This window comes from Quercus lobata, chromosome 8, assembly GCF_001633185.2.
Source record: "Quercus lobata isolate SW786 chromosome 8, ValleyOak3.0 Primary Assembly, whole genome shotgun sequence".
Taxonomy (NCBI): Eukaryota; Viridiplantae; Streptophyta; class Magnoliopsida; order Fagales; family Fagaceae; genus Quercus; species Quercus lobata.
The window spans coordinates 45102185-45115109 of NC_044911.1; the positions used below are offsets into that span (position 1 = coordinate 45102185).

General features: G+C 39.5%; 2 protein-coding genes across 2 annotated transcripts; both read right to left on the bottom strand.

Annotated features, from left to right (window-relative positions):
* Positions 1–1183: 1183 nt before the first annotated feature.
* Positions 1184–2629, bottom strand: LOC115956938. Its single transcript, XM_031075200.1, has 2 exons — positions 1880–2629; positions 1184–1831 (listed from the first exon to the last, which is right to left on the bottom strand). The coding sequence occupies exons 1-2, from the start codon at positions 2627–2629 to the stop codon at positions 1184–1186; spliced, it is 1398 nt and encodes a 465-aa protein (XP_030931060.1).
* A 5205-nt stretch (positions 2630–7834) lies between these two features.
* Positions 7835–11139, bottom strand: LOC115956939. The gene is made up of 3 exons (XM_031075201.1): positions 9702–11139; positions 9199–9348; positions 7835–8325 (listed from the first exon to the last, which is right to left on the bottom strand). Exons 1-3 carry the CDS (start codon positions 10423–10425, stop codon positions 7835–7837), a joined length of 1365 nt encoding a protein of 454 aa, XP_030931061.1. The 5' UTR covers positions 10426–11139.
* Between the last annotated feature and the right edge of the window lie 1786 nt (positions 11140–12925).

A 12925-nucleotide genomic window follows, 5' to 3' on the forward strand; every position in this document is an offset into this window, starting at 1 on the left:
TCCTTGACGGTTTTGGGTGAAGTCATGTCAATGATAGCTCGTACTTTCTCTGGATTTGCTTCTATTCCTCTTTGGGACATCATGAATCCCAAGAACTTCCCCGAGGCTACCCCAAAAACACACTTGCTTGGATTTAACTTCATCTGGTGTTCTTTGAGGGTTGCAAAGGTTTCCTCCAAGTCGTCCAGATGTGTGAGCTATTCCTTGCTTTTGACGAGCATGTCGTCCACGTACACCTCCATGTTCCTGCCAATCTGTTGGCTGAACATTCTGTTTACCATTCTCTGATACGTAGCTCCAGCATTTTTCAGCCCAAAAGGCATTACCTTATAACAGTAGAGTCCTTGGCTTGTGATGAAGGTTGTCTTCTCCTGGTCTTTTTCAGCCATCTTTATCTGGTTGTACCCTGAGAAGGCGTCCATGAATGTCAGTAACTTGTGTCCGGCGGTGGAGTCCACGAGCTGGTCTATCCTTGGTAGAGGGAAACTGTCCTTTGGGCACGCTTTGTTCAGGTCGGTGAAGTCTACACACATTCTCCACTTCCCGTTTGCTTTCTTTACCAGGACGACATTGGCGAGCCATTCTGGATAATATACTTCCCGGATGAATCCAGCCGTCAAGAGTTTGGTTACTTCCTCTGCCACCGCTTGATCTTGCTCTGGGGCGAAGGTTCTTCGTCGTTGCTGAACGGGCTTCCTGCTGGGATCCACATTCAGCCTATGCTGGATGACTTCTGGAGATACGCCCGGCATGTCCTCGTGACTCCATGCAAAGACATCTAGATTCCCTTTAAGGAACTTTATGAGTCTCGTTCTCATCTCGGGACTTAACGTCGTCCCTATCTTGGTCGTCTTGTCTGCATTTCCTTCTACCAATTCCACTGTTTCCAAGGTCTCCATCCCGTCTTCCTCTTTTTCTTCAATTGTCCACGCGTGGTTCTCCTTTCCTGCCAGTACGGCCTGATAACATTCCCTTGTCAGGACTTGATCACCCTTCACTTCGCCCACGCCGTTGTTTGTCGGGAACTTCACCTTCAAACAGTAGGTTGACGTCGCTGCCTTCCACTTGTTGAGGGTGGGCCTCCCAATAATGACATTGTAGGATGAGGGGCAATCTACCACCAGGAAGTCTACCTGTTTGGTCAACTGCGATGGGTAGGTCCCTACTGTCACCGTCAGAGTCACTATACCCCTAGGGTAGACCCTGTCTCCACTGAAGCTGACGAGTGGAGAGTCAAAGGGCGAAGCCTTTTTGGATCTAATCTCAGCTGCTGGAAGGTTGGGAGGTAGATGATATCTGCTGAACTCCCGTTATCAACAAGGATCCTTCTAGTATTGAATCCTTCTATATTCAGCACTATGACCAGGGGATCGTTATGGGGCTGCTTTACTCCCCTGGCGTCTCCTTCGTTGAAGGACATGTCTTGGTGTGTTCGTCGGTGCTTAGACGGAGGCATGGTGTGGACGCTGTTCACCTGTCTATGGTATACTTTTTTGAGTGATCTAAATGATCCTGCTGAGAATGGTCCTCCTGTGATCGTGTTTATCTCCCCGATCACCTTGCGTGGAGGCTGGGACGGATGGTCGTCATCCCGAGTGAAGGTTTCACGCTGGGTCCTGTTGTCGTCTCTGAACTTGCTATATTCTCCTTTCTTTACATACTTCTGTAACTTTCCTTTCCGTATTAATTCCTCTATTTGCTCCTTCAGGTCTCTGCAATCTTCTGTGTTGTGGCCGTGGTCTCTATGGAACCGGCAATATTTGTTCTTGTCACGTACGTTAGGGGATGAGTGTAATGGCTTGGGCCATTTGAGGTAATGCTCGTCCTTGATCTGCGTGAAAATCTTGTCAACAGGCATAACCAAGGGAGTAAATTTTACCGTCCGAGGATTTCTGTCATCCTTCCTTCTATTCCCGTCATTGTTCCGACGTTCTGATCTGTCTCTCTTTTGCCCCCTACAGTCGTCTTCCCTCTTGGACTTGTCTCCTGGCCTCTCGGTATCTTTTATGGCAGCTAGAGCATCTTCCGCGTTCATGTACTTTTGCGCCTTCAGGAGCATCTCCGCCATCGTCTTCGGGGGGTTTTTTGCAAGAGAAGCCATGAGGTCTCTGGATTTCAACCCTGCTTTGAAGGTCGTCAGCTGTACCTTGTCATCAGCTTCGTCTACTTCCAGGGTTTCCCGGGTGAATCGTTTGACATATGACCTCAGAGTCTCCTTTTCTCCCTGTCTTATGGTGAGTAAGTAGTCTACCGGTCTCCTTGGGCGTTGTCCCCCTATGAAGTGGCGCAAGAAGGCACTACTCAGCTGATCGAAATTGTCTATGGACGAATTTGGCAACTTAGTAAACCATTCTCTTGCAGCTCCTTTGAGAGTCGTCGGGAAGGAACGACACAATATCTCGTCTGGTGGTTGCTGAAGACCCAGAGTCGTCTTAAAGGTATTAAGATGATCCTGTGGGTCCTTGAGTCCGTCGAATGGCTCCAATTGAGGCAAGCGAAACTTTAACGGCACGGGGCATTCAAGTACCGCAGTAGTGAATGGCGAATCCGTAGCCCTTATCATTTTGTCTACACTTCGTTCCGTCTTCTCTTTGATAGCGCTCCTTAGTTCGTCCATCTCTTTCCTCATTTCTCGCAGAAGATCTGAGTTCTGTTTGTCTGGAGTAGCTGGTCTTCGGGGGGTCCCTCTCCGTTGACTATTCCCCTCTTCCTCCAAGTTATCTTTGGACCGGTTCTCTTCCTGCTGAGCTTGTTGAACCTGCTAGAGCCGCAACTTCATTTCTTGGTTCTGTTTGGTGAGTTCTTCAATGGTGGCTGCAAGGACCTGGACTTGTTGGGCCAAGGCTGCTGAGTCTGGGTTGGATTCCATCTGAATGCAGAGGGTTGATGGGAACTACGCTTCAGATATGAATCTGAAAATATCGTCTCCACAGATGGCGCCAAACTGATGAGGTGCAAACTCGTCAGTCTCAGGAGGCAGATGGAACTCCCCGTTAGCGTCTGGTTCTCGTCAAGAAGGGTGGTCACCGGTGTGGTGCCTGCCACAACGTCTCCGATGCCAAAGTTAGAGCAATCAAGATGTTTATAGAACTAACAGTAAGAAGTCTCTTTTCAGAATTGTAGTATCGTACCTTATGCTGCAAATGTGAGAGTTTTATATCTGTCAGCCTGACTGCTAGCCGTTGGAGTGTAAATGCTCTTCTTTCATAACGCCTCAAGCCCAATTATGGGGCTTTTATTAGTCCCCAACGGTCTGCTTTACTGGTTTTGTAACTGCCCAGGTTATTTGCTGGCGCCATTGAATGACCTTCCTTTCCTCGTCGTTGATGGTTTGTTCGTCATCAGAGGGTACCCTCGTCATTACGATGGCCTCGTCACTATAACATGTTCTCGTCAATCCCATCAAAAACAATTAATCATTAATTTTAAATCTTGTCACATTTCTTGCGTGTAGAAGAAACTACTTATAATTTAATCGTTTGTTTTAAGTCTAAACTTTCAGTTAAGGAACCAATTTGAATCTATTATTCCATTTACTGATGATCCCTTACCTATAGGCTATATGGCTGAAGAAAACGCTCATTGTGGTTGTTGATTGGATTGTCAAAAAAAGTACCCCTTTCTTCCTCTCTCTCTCTCTCCAATAATTGTCCTATGGATTCGACACATGTATTTTTTTTCTCATAATATATAGCTAGCCTCCTATGAAGATGTATATATCAGATGTATGAGATATATTTTCTTTTCTCTTTTTTACAATTCGTTTTTTAAGGGTCTGTTTGGGATCCGCTTATTTTGCTAAAATTAAAAACTTTTTGCTGAAAATACAGTAGATGAAGCTAAAAGTTAGCTGAAATAATATAGTAGGACTTATGGATAGTACCAAAAGTGCAATAGGACCAATGAATAGTAGTAAAAATAAGCTGAACTGTAAAATAAGTTAGCAAAAATAATTTTTGCCAAATGGACATTAAGGGTCTGTTTGGATACAACTTATTTTTGCTGAAAACTAAAAACACTATAGTAAAATAAATTTTTAAATATGTGAATAGTGTCTTGGGACCCATTTTTAATGAAAAAGTGGTTAAAAAGTGAAGTTTGTAGGACCCATAAATAGTGCATAGGTGCACTGTTCACGGGAGAATAGTCAAAAGTTGCGGCTTGAAAAAAAAAAGAAAAAAGAAAAAAGAAAAAAAGAAGACGAAGAAAAGAACAAAACGTGATGTAAAACGCAGACGCGCAAATAAGTCGGATCTGAACACTCACTAAGTTTCAATGAGATAGATAATCCCAACCGAAAAATGGAAAATCAAAATCAAAATTTTAAAATGCAACAAATGATTTTCAAAACTTTGCTACTGGTATGGTTTGGAATGAACCTTTGATAGCTTCACCAGGTCATTACATTTTTTGGCTGAGTTTTTTCCTATAAATAAGCTAAAACAAAGGAAAAATAAACTAGTATAGTGAGAATCATTAAATGCATGCTAAATGCATTTTCTTGTTAGAAGGTATAAAATCTGGAACTCTCTCTCTAAATAGAAGATCAGAGTTTTATTGAATCAGAAAAATGAATTGATACAAGCAACTGATCCCTATACAGTAAGGCTATTCTATATATATACACATCAAAGACTAAGTCTCTTAAAATCAGTTACTAACTATGCTAACTGTACAATAGAGTTTTCATTATATACATGACAGCCTAATTATTACAAGCCATGTGTATCATAGTCTCCAAAACTATGTATGAAGACTTCATGATAAGGTATTGTCTCAATGGTTTCTAGCACATCCCACTGATGCTCTGTATCTGATGCTTCTACTGCACGTTTGCTCCACAATTGTTTATTGTTGTGGTTGTCCTTGTTTGCTAATGATGATGCTACTGTGCTTGTACTTGCATCAATAAAGCTACCAACTATCTCTTTGCTTTGTTGGCCTGCTCCACCATTAGATTGCTGCCCTTAACTAGTCCCAGCAGATAATTCCTTAAGCCTTGAGCAAATTGTATCAATTTTAACACCCCCCCCCCCTCAAGAGCAAGGCTCTTGCAGTTTGTGTTTCTGACACTGGTTCTGGAAATTCAACACTAGCAGCAAAGATATTAATCAAACCCAACTTCTTGATCAATCTTAGATAGTTGTCTACACTTAAAGCCTTGGTGAAAACATCAGCTAACTAATTTTTAGAAGCCACATGAAAGGTTTTAATTGTTCCATCTAGAATCCTGTTTCTAACAATGTGGCAATCAGCTTTTATATGCTTTGATCTCTTATGGAATATTGGATTTGCAGCTATATGCAGTGCTGCCTGTTTGTCGCAGTATAATAAAACTGGTTTGTCATGCTTCGCATGTAAATCTTTCAATAGAAATAACAACCATGTCACTTCACATGTTGTAGTTGCCATGGATCTATACTCTACCATGGCTGAAGATCTTGAAACCATTGACTGTTTCTTTGATCTCCATGATATTAATGAGTCCCCAAGGAAGACATAATACCTTGTAAGAGACTTTTTGGTGTCTGGACATTCAGCCCAGTCAGCATCACAATATGCATTCAACTGCAAGTCTGAATCACAAGGAAAAAATACCCCTTGGCCTGGAGTTCCTTTTATATACTATAATATCCTATTAGCTGCGTGCATGTGAGGAACTCTAGGCTGAGCTAGAAACTGACTTAACCTATTTACAGCATAGGTAATGTCAGGCCTACTCAAAGTCAAATACATCAACTTCCCTATAAGCCTCCTATATTGACTTGAATCTTTTAGAAGCTCTCCATTACCCTTTGATAGCTTAAGTTGCTGCTCCATGGGTGACTTCAAAGGCTTAAAACCCATCATTCCTATTTCTTTTAGAATTTCAAGTGCAAACTTCCTTTGATTCAAGCTAATTCCCTGATCACTCCTTGCAATCTCAAGTCCCAAGAAATACTTGAGTGACCCCAAGTCCTTTATTCCAAACTTAGCATCCAGAACTGACTTTAAAAGTGCCACACAGTTTGGATCATTTCCTGTAATCACCATGTCATCCACATACACAAGCAGTGCAGTAAACAAAGGACCTTTGGCAAACACAAATAATGAGTGATCAGCTTGGGATTGAACAAAACCAAGTTGCTGAATGGTTGAAGACAGCTTAGTGTACCATTGTCTAGAGGCCTGTTTTAACCTATAAAGTGACTTAACAAGCCTGCAAATAATAGGTGCAGTAGATGTAGATGCAGATGGAGAATGAAAATTTGAAGTTGAACACCCCCCCTTACTGTGAAAACTAGGAGGCAGTGACATATATACTTCTTCAAGCAAATCATCATGCAAGAAACAACATCTTCCTACCCTTTGAAGCCCAAAAAATAAAAGCTATCCCTTTGTGCATCACTAATCAACCTGACTGTTTGTACTGGCCAAAGACCAATGATGGTCTCTATATGGTTAGCTCAGGTTACCAATGGCTGTGTAGTGAAGAAAATTCTGATGCAGCATCAGTATCAAATCCGGAGAGGCATAGGAATTTCTAGAAAAAAAATCTGGAAAGCTACTGTGCCTGGTAAGATAAAACAATTTTTGTGGAAAGCTTGTTCCAATGCATTGTCGACTTTGGAGAATTTGAAGAAAAGGAGGGTTGTTAATGATGATACCTGCTTCCAATGTTCTGAATACTCTCTTCATGCTCTCTGGGATTGTGAGGTGTTCCGCTAAGTCTGGGACACAGATTTTAGCTGGATAAATAGACAAATTATGGCTAATGGTTCATTTGAAAATTTATTGGAGGTTGTATATGAGAAGCTGCACCAATTGGAGGTATTTGCAGTCACGGCCTGGTTCCTGTGGATGCGATGAAACAAGCTCAGAATGAAGGAGGATGTTATTCCCCTAAACCGGGTAGTACTTAAAGCGAAGAGGTTTTTATCGCTTCACAATCCAGGAAGGACTTCAAAGCTGAAACTACCTAGGCCCACGACTGTGAATTGGCGACCTCCAGATCGGTGTGAATATAAAACAAATTTTGATGGCGCAATGTTTTTTGATACAGGGGAAGCTGGTATTGTGGTAGTGATTCGGAACAAAGATGGTGAAGTCATGGCTGCCCTATCTGAAAAAATACCATAGCCCGCTTTTGTTACGGTGTTGGAATTGCTAGCAGCTAGGCGAGCTGCCATTTTTATCCATGAAGTAGGTCTCCGTAATTTCGTCTTGGAAGGAGATTCGGAAACTGTCATCAAAGCTCTTCAAAATGGTGATAAGTTTCAGATTGCTTTTGGTCATATTTGTCAAGATACTTTATTGTATGTTAAAGCTTTGTAGAGTTTTAGTTTCTCTCATACTCAATAGGCAAGGTAACTGTGTAGCGGATGCTTTGGCCAAAAAAGCTAGATATTGCTCATCTTTAACGGTTTGGATGGAGTCTGTTCCTCCAGACATTAGTTGTCTTGTATTGGCGGATAAGCCACTTTCTTAATTAATGAAATTTCCCATGGATTGGATTCTCAATATAAAAAAAAAAAAAAAAAAAAAAAAAAAAAAAAAAAAAAAAACCATGCAAGAAAGCATTGTTAATGTCTAATTGATGAAGGGGCCAAGATTTAGTTGTTGCCAAAGCAAGAACCACCCTGACAGAAACAATTTTTGCTACAAGGGAGAAGGTTTCAATGAAATCTAGACCTTCCCTTTGAGTATAACCCTTGGCAACTAGTCTTGCCTTGTATCTATCAACAGTCCCATCTGACTTCAATTTAATTCTATATACCCATTTACAGCCAATATGAGTTTTACCTGGAGGCAAGGTAGTGAGATCCCAAGTATGATTTTGTTCAAGAGCTTGGATTTACTTATCCATAGCTTCTCTCCATAGTGGATCTTTGACTGCTTGGAAGAAGCTTTGAAGCTCTTGAGGAGTAGAACTAACTGCCAAGACATAAGATTGATAGCTAGGAATAAGATGTGCATAGGTAAGACTATGACCAATATCATAAGGACCACCAGAAGCAGGAGAGCAAGCTGAAGCACAAGAGTAATCCTGCAAGTAAGCTAGAGGTTTTGAAGTCCTAGCTGACTTTCTGATAGGTGCAGGTGGTACTTCTGGTGTAGATGCACATGTCTGATTTTGTACGGCAGCTGAAGGAACTAAAGGAAACCGAGAAGGGAGACAATCAGCAGTAGGTGCATCAGCAAGTAAGGTGTTAGAAGTTTCAATAGAATGATTAACAAAATTAGGGGCAGAAGGTGAAACTGAAGAATCAGAACAATCAGAAAGTGAATTTGGTATAAAGACAGGAGTAACAAAAGAATCAGTATTTGTGCTGGAAGGAGTAGTACCTAGAAAGGCAAAATCTAAAAGAAAAGGATCAACAAGAGTAGCATGTGTACCAGCAAAAGGAAAAATATTCTCATGAAAATTATATCCCTGGAGATGAAAACTGACTTACTAGAAAGATCATAGACCTTATAACCTTTTACCCCAAAAATACACATTTTTTGGCTCTAGGGTCAAATTTAGATCTGGTATGAGAAAGAGTAGATGCATAACATAGGCAACCAAACACTCTTAAATTATCATAGGTTGGCTCATGACCAAAAAGGACTTCATAAGGTGTTTTGTGAGACAATGGTGAACTAGGGATTCTGTTAATCAAGTAGACTGCAGTTAAAACACTATGCCCCCATAGATATAAAGGTAATTTGGATTGAAACATGAGAGATCTTGTAACATTTAAGATCTGTTGATGCTTCCTCTCAACAATAGCATTTTGTTGAGGGTTTTCAACAGAACTTAATTGATGCAAGATACCCTTTTGTGCAAAGAAATCCTTCATGAGGAACTCAATCCCATTATTTGTCCTCACAACCTTAATCCTTCTACCAAACTAAGTTTCAACCAGATTGTAAAACTGCTCTAAAACAGTCTATGTTTGTGACTTGTGCTTCAACAAATATACCCAAGTAGACCTAGAACAATCATCTACAATGGTTAGAAAGTACTTGCAATTGTCAATAGTAGCAATTGAAAAAGGACTCCACAAGTCACAATGCTCCAAATCAAAACAATTTTCAGAAATATGAACACTTTTATTGAAAGGTAATTGTTTTTGTTTTGCTAGAGGACAAATGTCACAATGAAAATTATTTACAAAACCATGAAGAGGCACTTTATTAATCTTCATCAAAGCCAATTTAGCATTTGATAGATGCCCCAATATGAGATGCCAAACATGTGGCTGAACAGAATTGACAGAAAACACTGCAGAAGCTGAAGTAGAAATGGATATGCTTTCTTCCAGTAGGTAAAGACCATTGTACTCTCTACCCAGACCAATTGTGCTCCAATGAGCAAGGTCCTGGCTGAAGCAGAAAGTACCAAGAAAAATGAGGCAACATAGATTTGGCTAACTTGCTGACAGATATGAGATTAAAACTAAAAGCTAGAATACAAAGTACATCATATAGAATAAGAGTTTCTGAAATTCTAACGGTTCCTATATGAGTTACTAAGGCAATTTCACCATTAGGCAAGTTATCATGTGTGTTTAGAGTAGAAATTATAGAAGTAAAGCAAGAAACTGAATGCACCATATGGTTAGTAGCACTTTTGTCTATGACCCAATCAATGGATGAAAACATATCTTTATTGACTAGTTTTGCAGAGAAAACTGAATGCTTCAAGTTGGAATTAAAGGACAAACCAGAAGCCATACCTGCCATAGTCTCAAGATAGGAATTAGATATTGATGGATGTGAAATGGTGGCTGCCAAACCAGTACCAGGAGGAACACCAAATGAAGAAGCCACACCAGCAACTCCAGTCATCAAGCTTGGCATTCCATCACCACTATTTACAGTAGTTGCTTGATGCTTATCACCAGAATTAGAGCTAGTGTTGAAGAAAGCCAACAATTGCTCACATTGAGCCTTTGTGATTGGACATTGAACTGATCCAAGTGAAGAATGCTCAATCATAGCTCCTTGATCATAAGAAACTTGATTAGCATTAGATTTTCCCTTTGGTTTATACCCGGGTGGATATCCATGAAGTTTATAACACTTATCAATGGTGTGCCCAAGCATATTGCAATGTGTGCATAAAGGCCTTTCCTTTTTGTTGTTTCCCTTAGTCCAATTTGCATTCCCAGAACTATTGCCTTTTGAATTAACATACATTGCAACAGAACCTGGTTTTGTTGCAAAAGATCCTCCATGTCCAATGTTCTTATGAGACTCCTCTTGAAGAACTAAGCCATAGACTTTGCTAATTGAGGGAAAAGGCTCATACATCAAAATTTGAGTCCTTATAGTCTCAAAATTCTCATTCAAACCCATCAAAAAAGGCATTACATAGGCTTTATCATGAGTAGCACTTAGGATTTTCATTGCTCCACAACTACACTTTAGTAAAGGCTCAAGATCAACAATTGATCTCATAATCTCTTAAATTTTGTGAAATACTCAGTCACAAACAACTGATTTTGAGTGATGTGAGAAATCTCCCTTTGAAGATTATAAATTTTGGGACCATTGCCTTGTGAAAACAAGTTTTTCAATTCTAACCACATATCTCTCGCAGTTTCACAGTAGATTATATTGCTAGATACATCAACATACATTGAATTGATAAGCCAAGAAAGTACCATCGTATTGCAGCTTTGCCAATCTTCATAGAGTGGAGATTCTGGATCAGGCATAGAGATTCTACCATTGATGAACCCTATCTTCTTCTTAGCAGTGAGAGCTAAGATCATACCCCTTGACCAGGAGTGATAGTTTCACATTTCAAGCAGTGGTTGTGTCACCAAAATGCTTCCTGGATTCTCACTTGCACTGAGAAAATATGGATTCTTAGGAATTGATTCATTGTTGACCGGATCAGATTGGTTGTTGACTGGATCAGATTGGTTGCTTGAATCAGAGGACGCCCTTGAAGAAGCTTCGTTTGGCTCTGATACCATATAAAATCTGGAACTCTCTCTCTAAATAGAAGATCAGAGTTTCATTGAATCAGAAAAAATGAATTGATACAAGCAACTGATCCCTATATAGTAAGGCTATTCTATATATATACATGTCAAAGACAAAGTCCCTTAAAATCAGTAATCAGTTACCAACTATGCTAACTGAACAATAGAGTTTTCATCATATACATGACAACCTAATTATTACAAGCCACGTGTATCATAGTCTCCAAAACTATGTATGAAGACTTCATGATAAGGTATTGTCTCAATGGTTTCTAGCAAATTCCAATGGTGCTCTGTATCTGATGCTTCTGCAGCACGTTTGCTCCACAATTGTTTATTGTTGTGGCTGTCCTTGTCTGCTAGTGATGATGCTACTGTGCTTGTACTTGCATCAGTAAACCTACCAACTATCTCTTTGCTTTGTTGGCCTGCGCCACCATTGGATTGCTACCCTGCACTAGTCCTAGCAGATAACTCCTTAAACCTTGAGCAAATTGTATCAGTTTTAACAGAAGGTATACGTATTTATGTAAAAGCTACTGTAGGAATCATCTAACAAAAATAATCACATGCGCATACAACAGGTTTGTAGCTGCCAATACATATATTGATGAGCTTCGATGTTATTCATAGAAGAAGAACTGAACAGAGAATAAGACTACTGGGCACTGGCAGATTATCTTTGTTAAAAGAAAAAGAAGAGTAGGAGTTCATTGCTATTTTTGCTGCTATATGAGCAGCAGAGTTGCGAATTCTCCTAACCCAAACATATCTACATTCAAGAAAAGACTGGAGTTTGTAGACAGCGAGTTTGTGTTTGATTTGCTTATGCCCACGGTGATCAACAGATCAAGAGGAGGAGAAATTCATTAAACGGAGGACAATGCAATACAATGTTTATTTCTCTCTTTATAATATTAGCGCATGTTACATTATCAATTACGGATTATAAAATGAACCCTAATGACAAGTTCTTTACAACATTTTAACACTGCTGTCTTAAGTGATAACCAATCAAGTCTTGGTTGTTGCAAAAATTACCAGTATATTTTAGTAGGTCTCATCATAGCTCCATTTTTTTACATTAATAATTCGATAGTTACAATAATACGAGAGAGTGATTTGAATCCCAATTCTCTTTAAAAAAGAGATTATGCCATGCCACTGCGGTATAAGACTTTTGACTATGTTTCACCATATATAGTTGATAGCCCCAAATATCTCTCATATTCATTTTCATTGGTGGTTTGCATATTAAATATGATTGAAACTTGACTTGGGTTGTGTTTTTGCTAAAGAATTTTGGAATGCACCTTTGTTAAGATAAATTGGTCTATACTTCAAAAAAGATAAATTTGGAGGGTCATGTACATTGTATGGGAAGGTGTAAGGCACTCATGCATGCTTGAAATTTTATCGAACTCTATTAAGTGAGTAAGATCAATTTAATAATAAAATAATTATTTTACAGGCAAGTCATTTAGAATTTATTCATAACTAATAAAAAAGTAATATTTTTATTTTGTTTTTTCCCTTGTTGGAAAAAAGAAAAAGAAAAAGAAATGGAGAAATAATAATAAGGGCGATAAATAAAGTGAAAGGGTCATTATTCATTTTTTTTAGGAAAAATTTTGCCTACAAACTTTTTTGATAATCAATAACTACATCTTAACTCAATATATTTTTGTCAAATGTGAATTTGACAAATCTATCATTACTTGTTCAACGATTTTTAGAGAGAAAAAGAAGAAGAGAGGTTGTTGAAGCAGAGATGGTGAGACCACACTTCGCCTTTGCCCCAACACTCTATTTAGGAGGAGAGAATGGAATGGAAATTAATATATGCATTTGCCTACTTCCATAGACCTTACGCAATTGTGGGTTCATGTGCATTAGTTGAAAGCCCACACAACCCACTAGGCCCAGCCTAAAATTCACCAGATTAAGGCCCAGTAGAATTACCCATT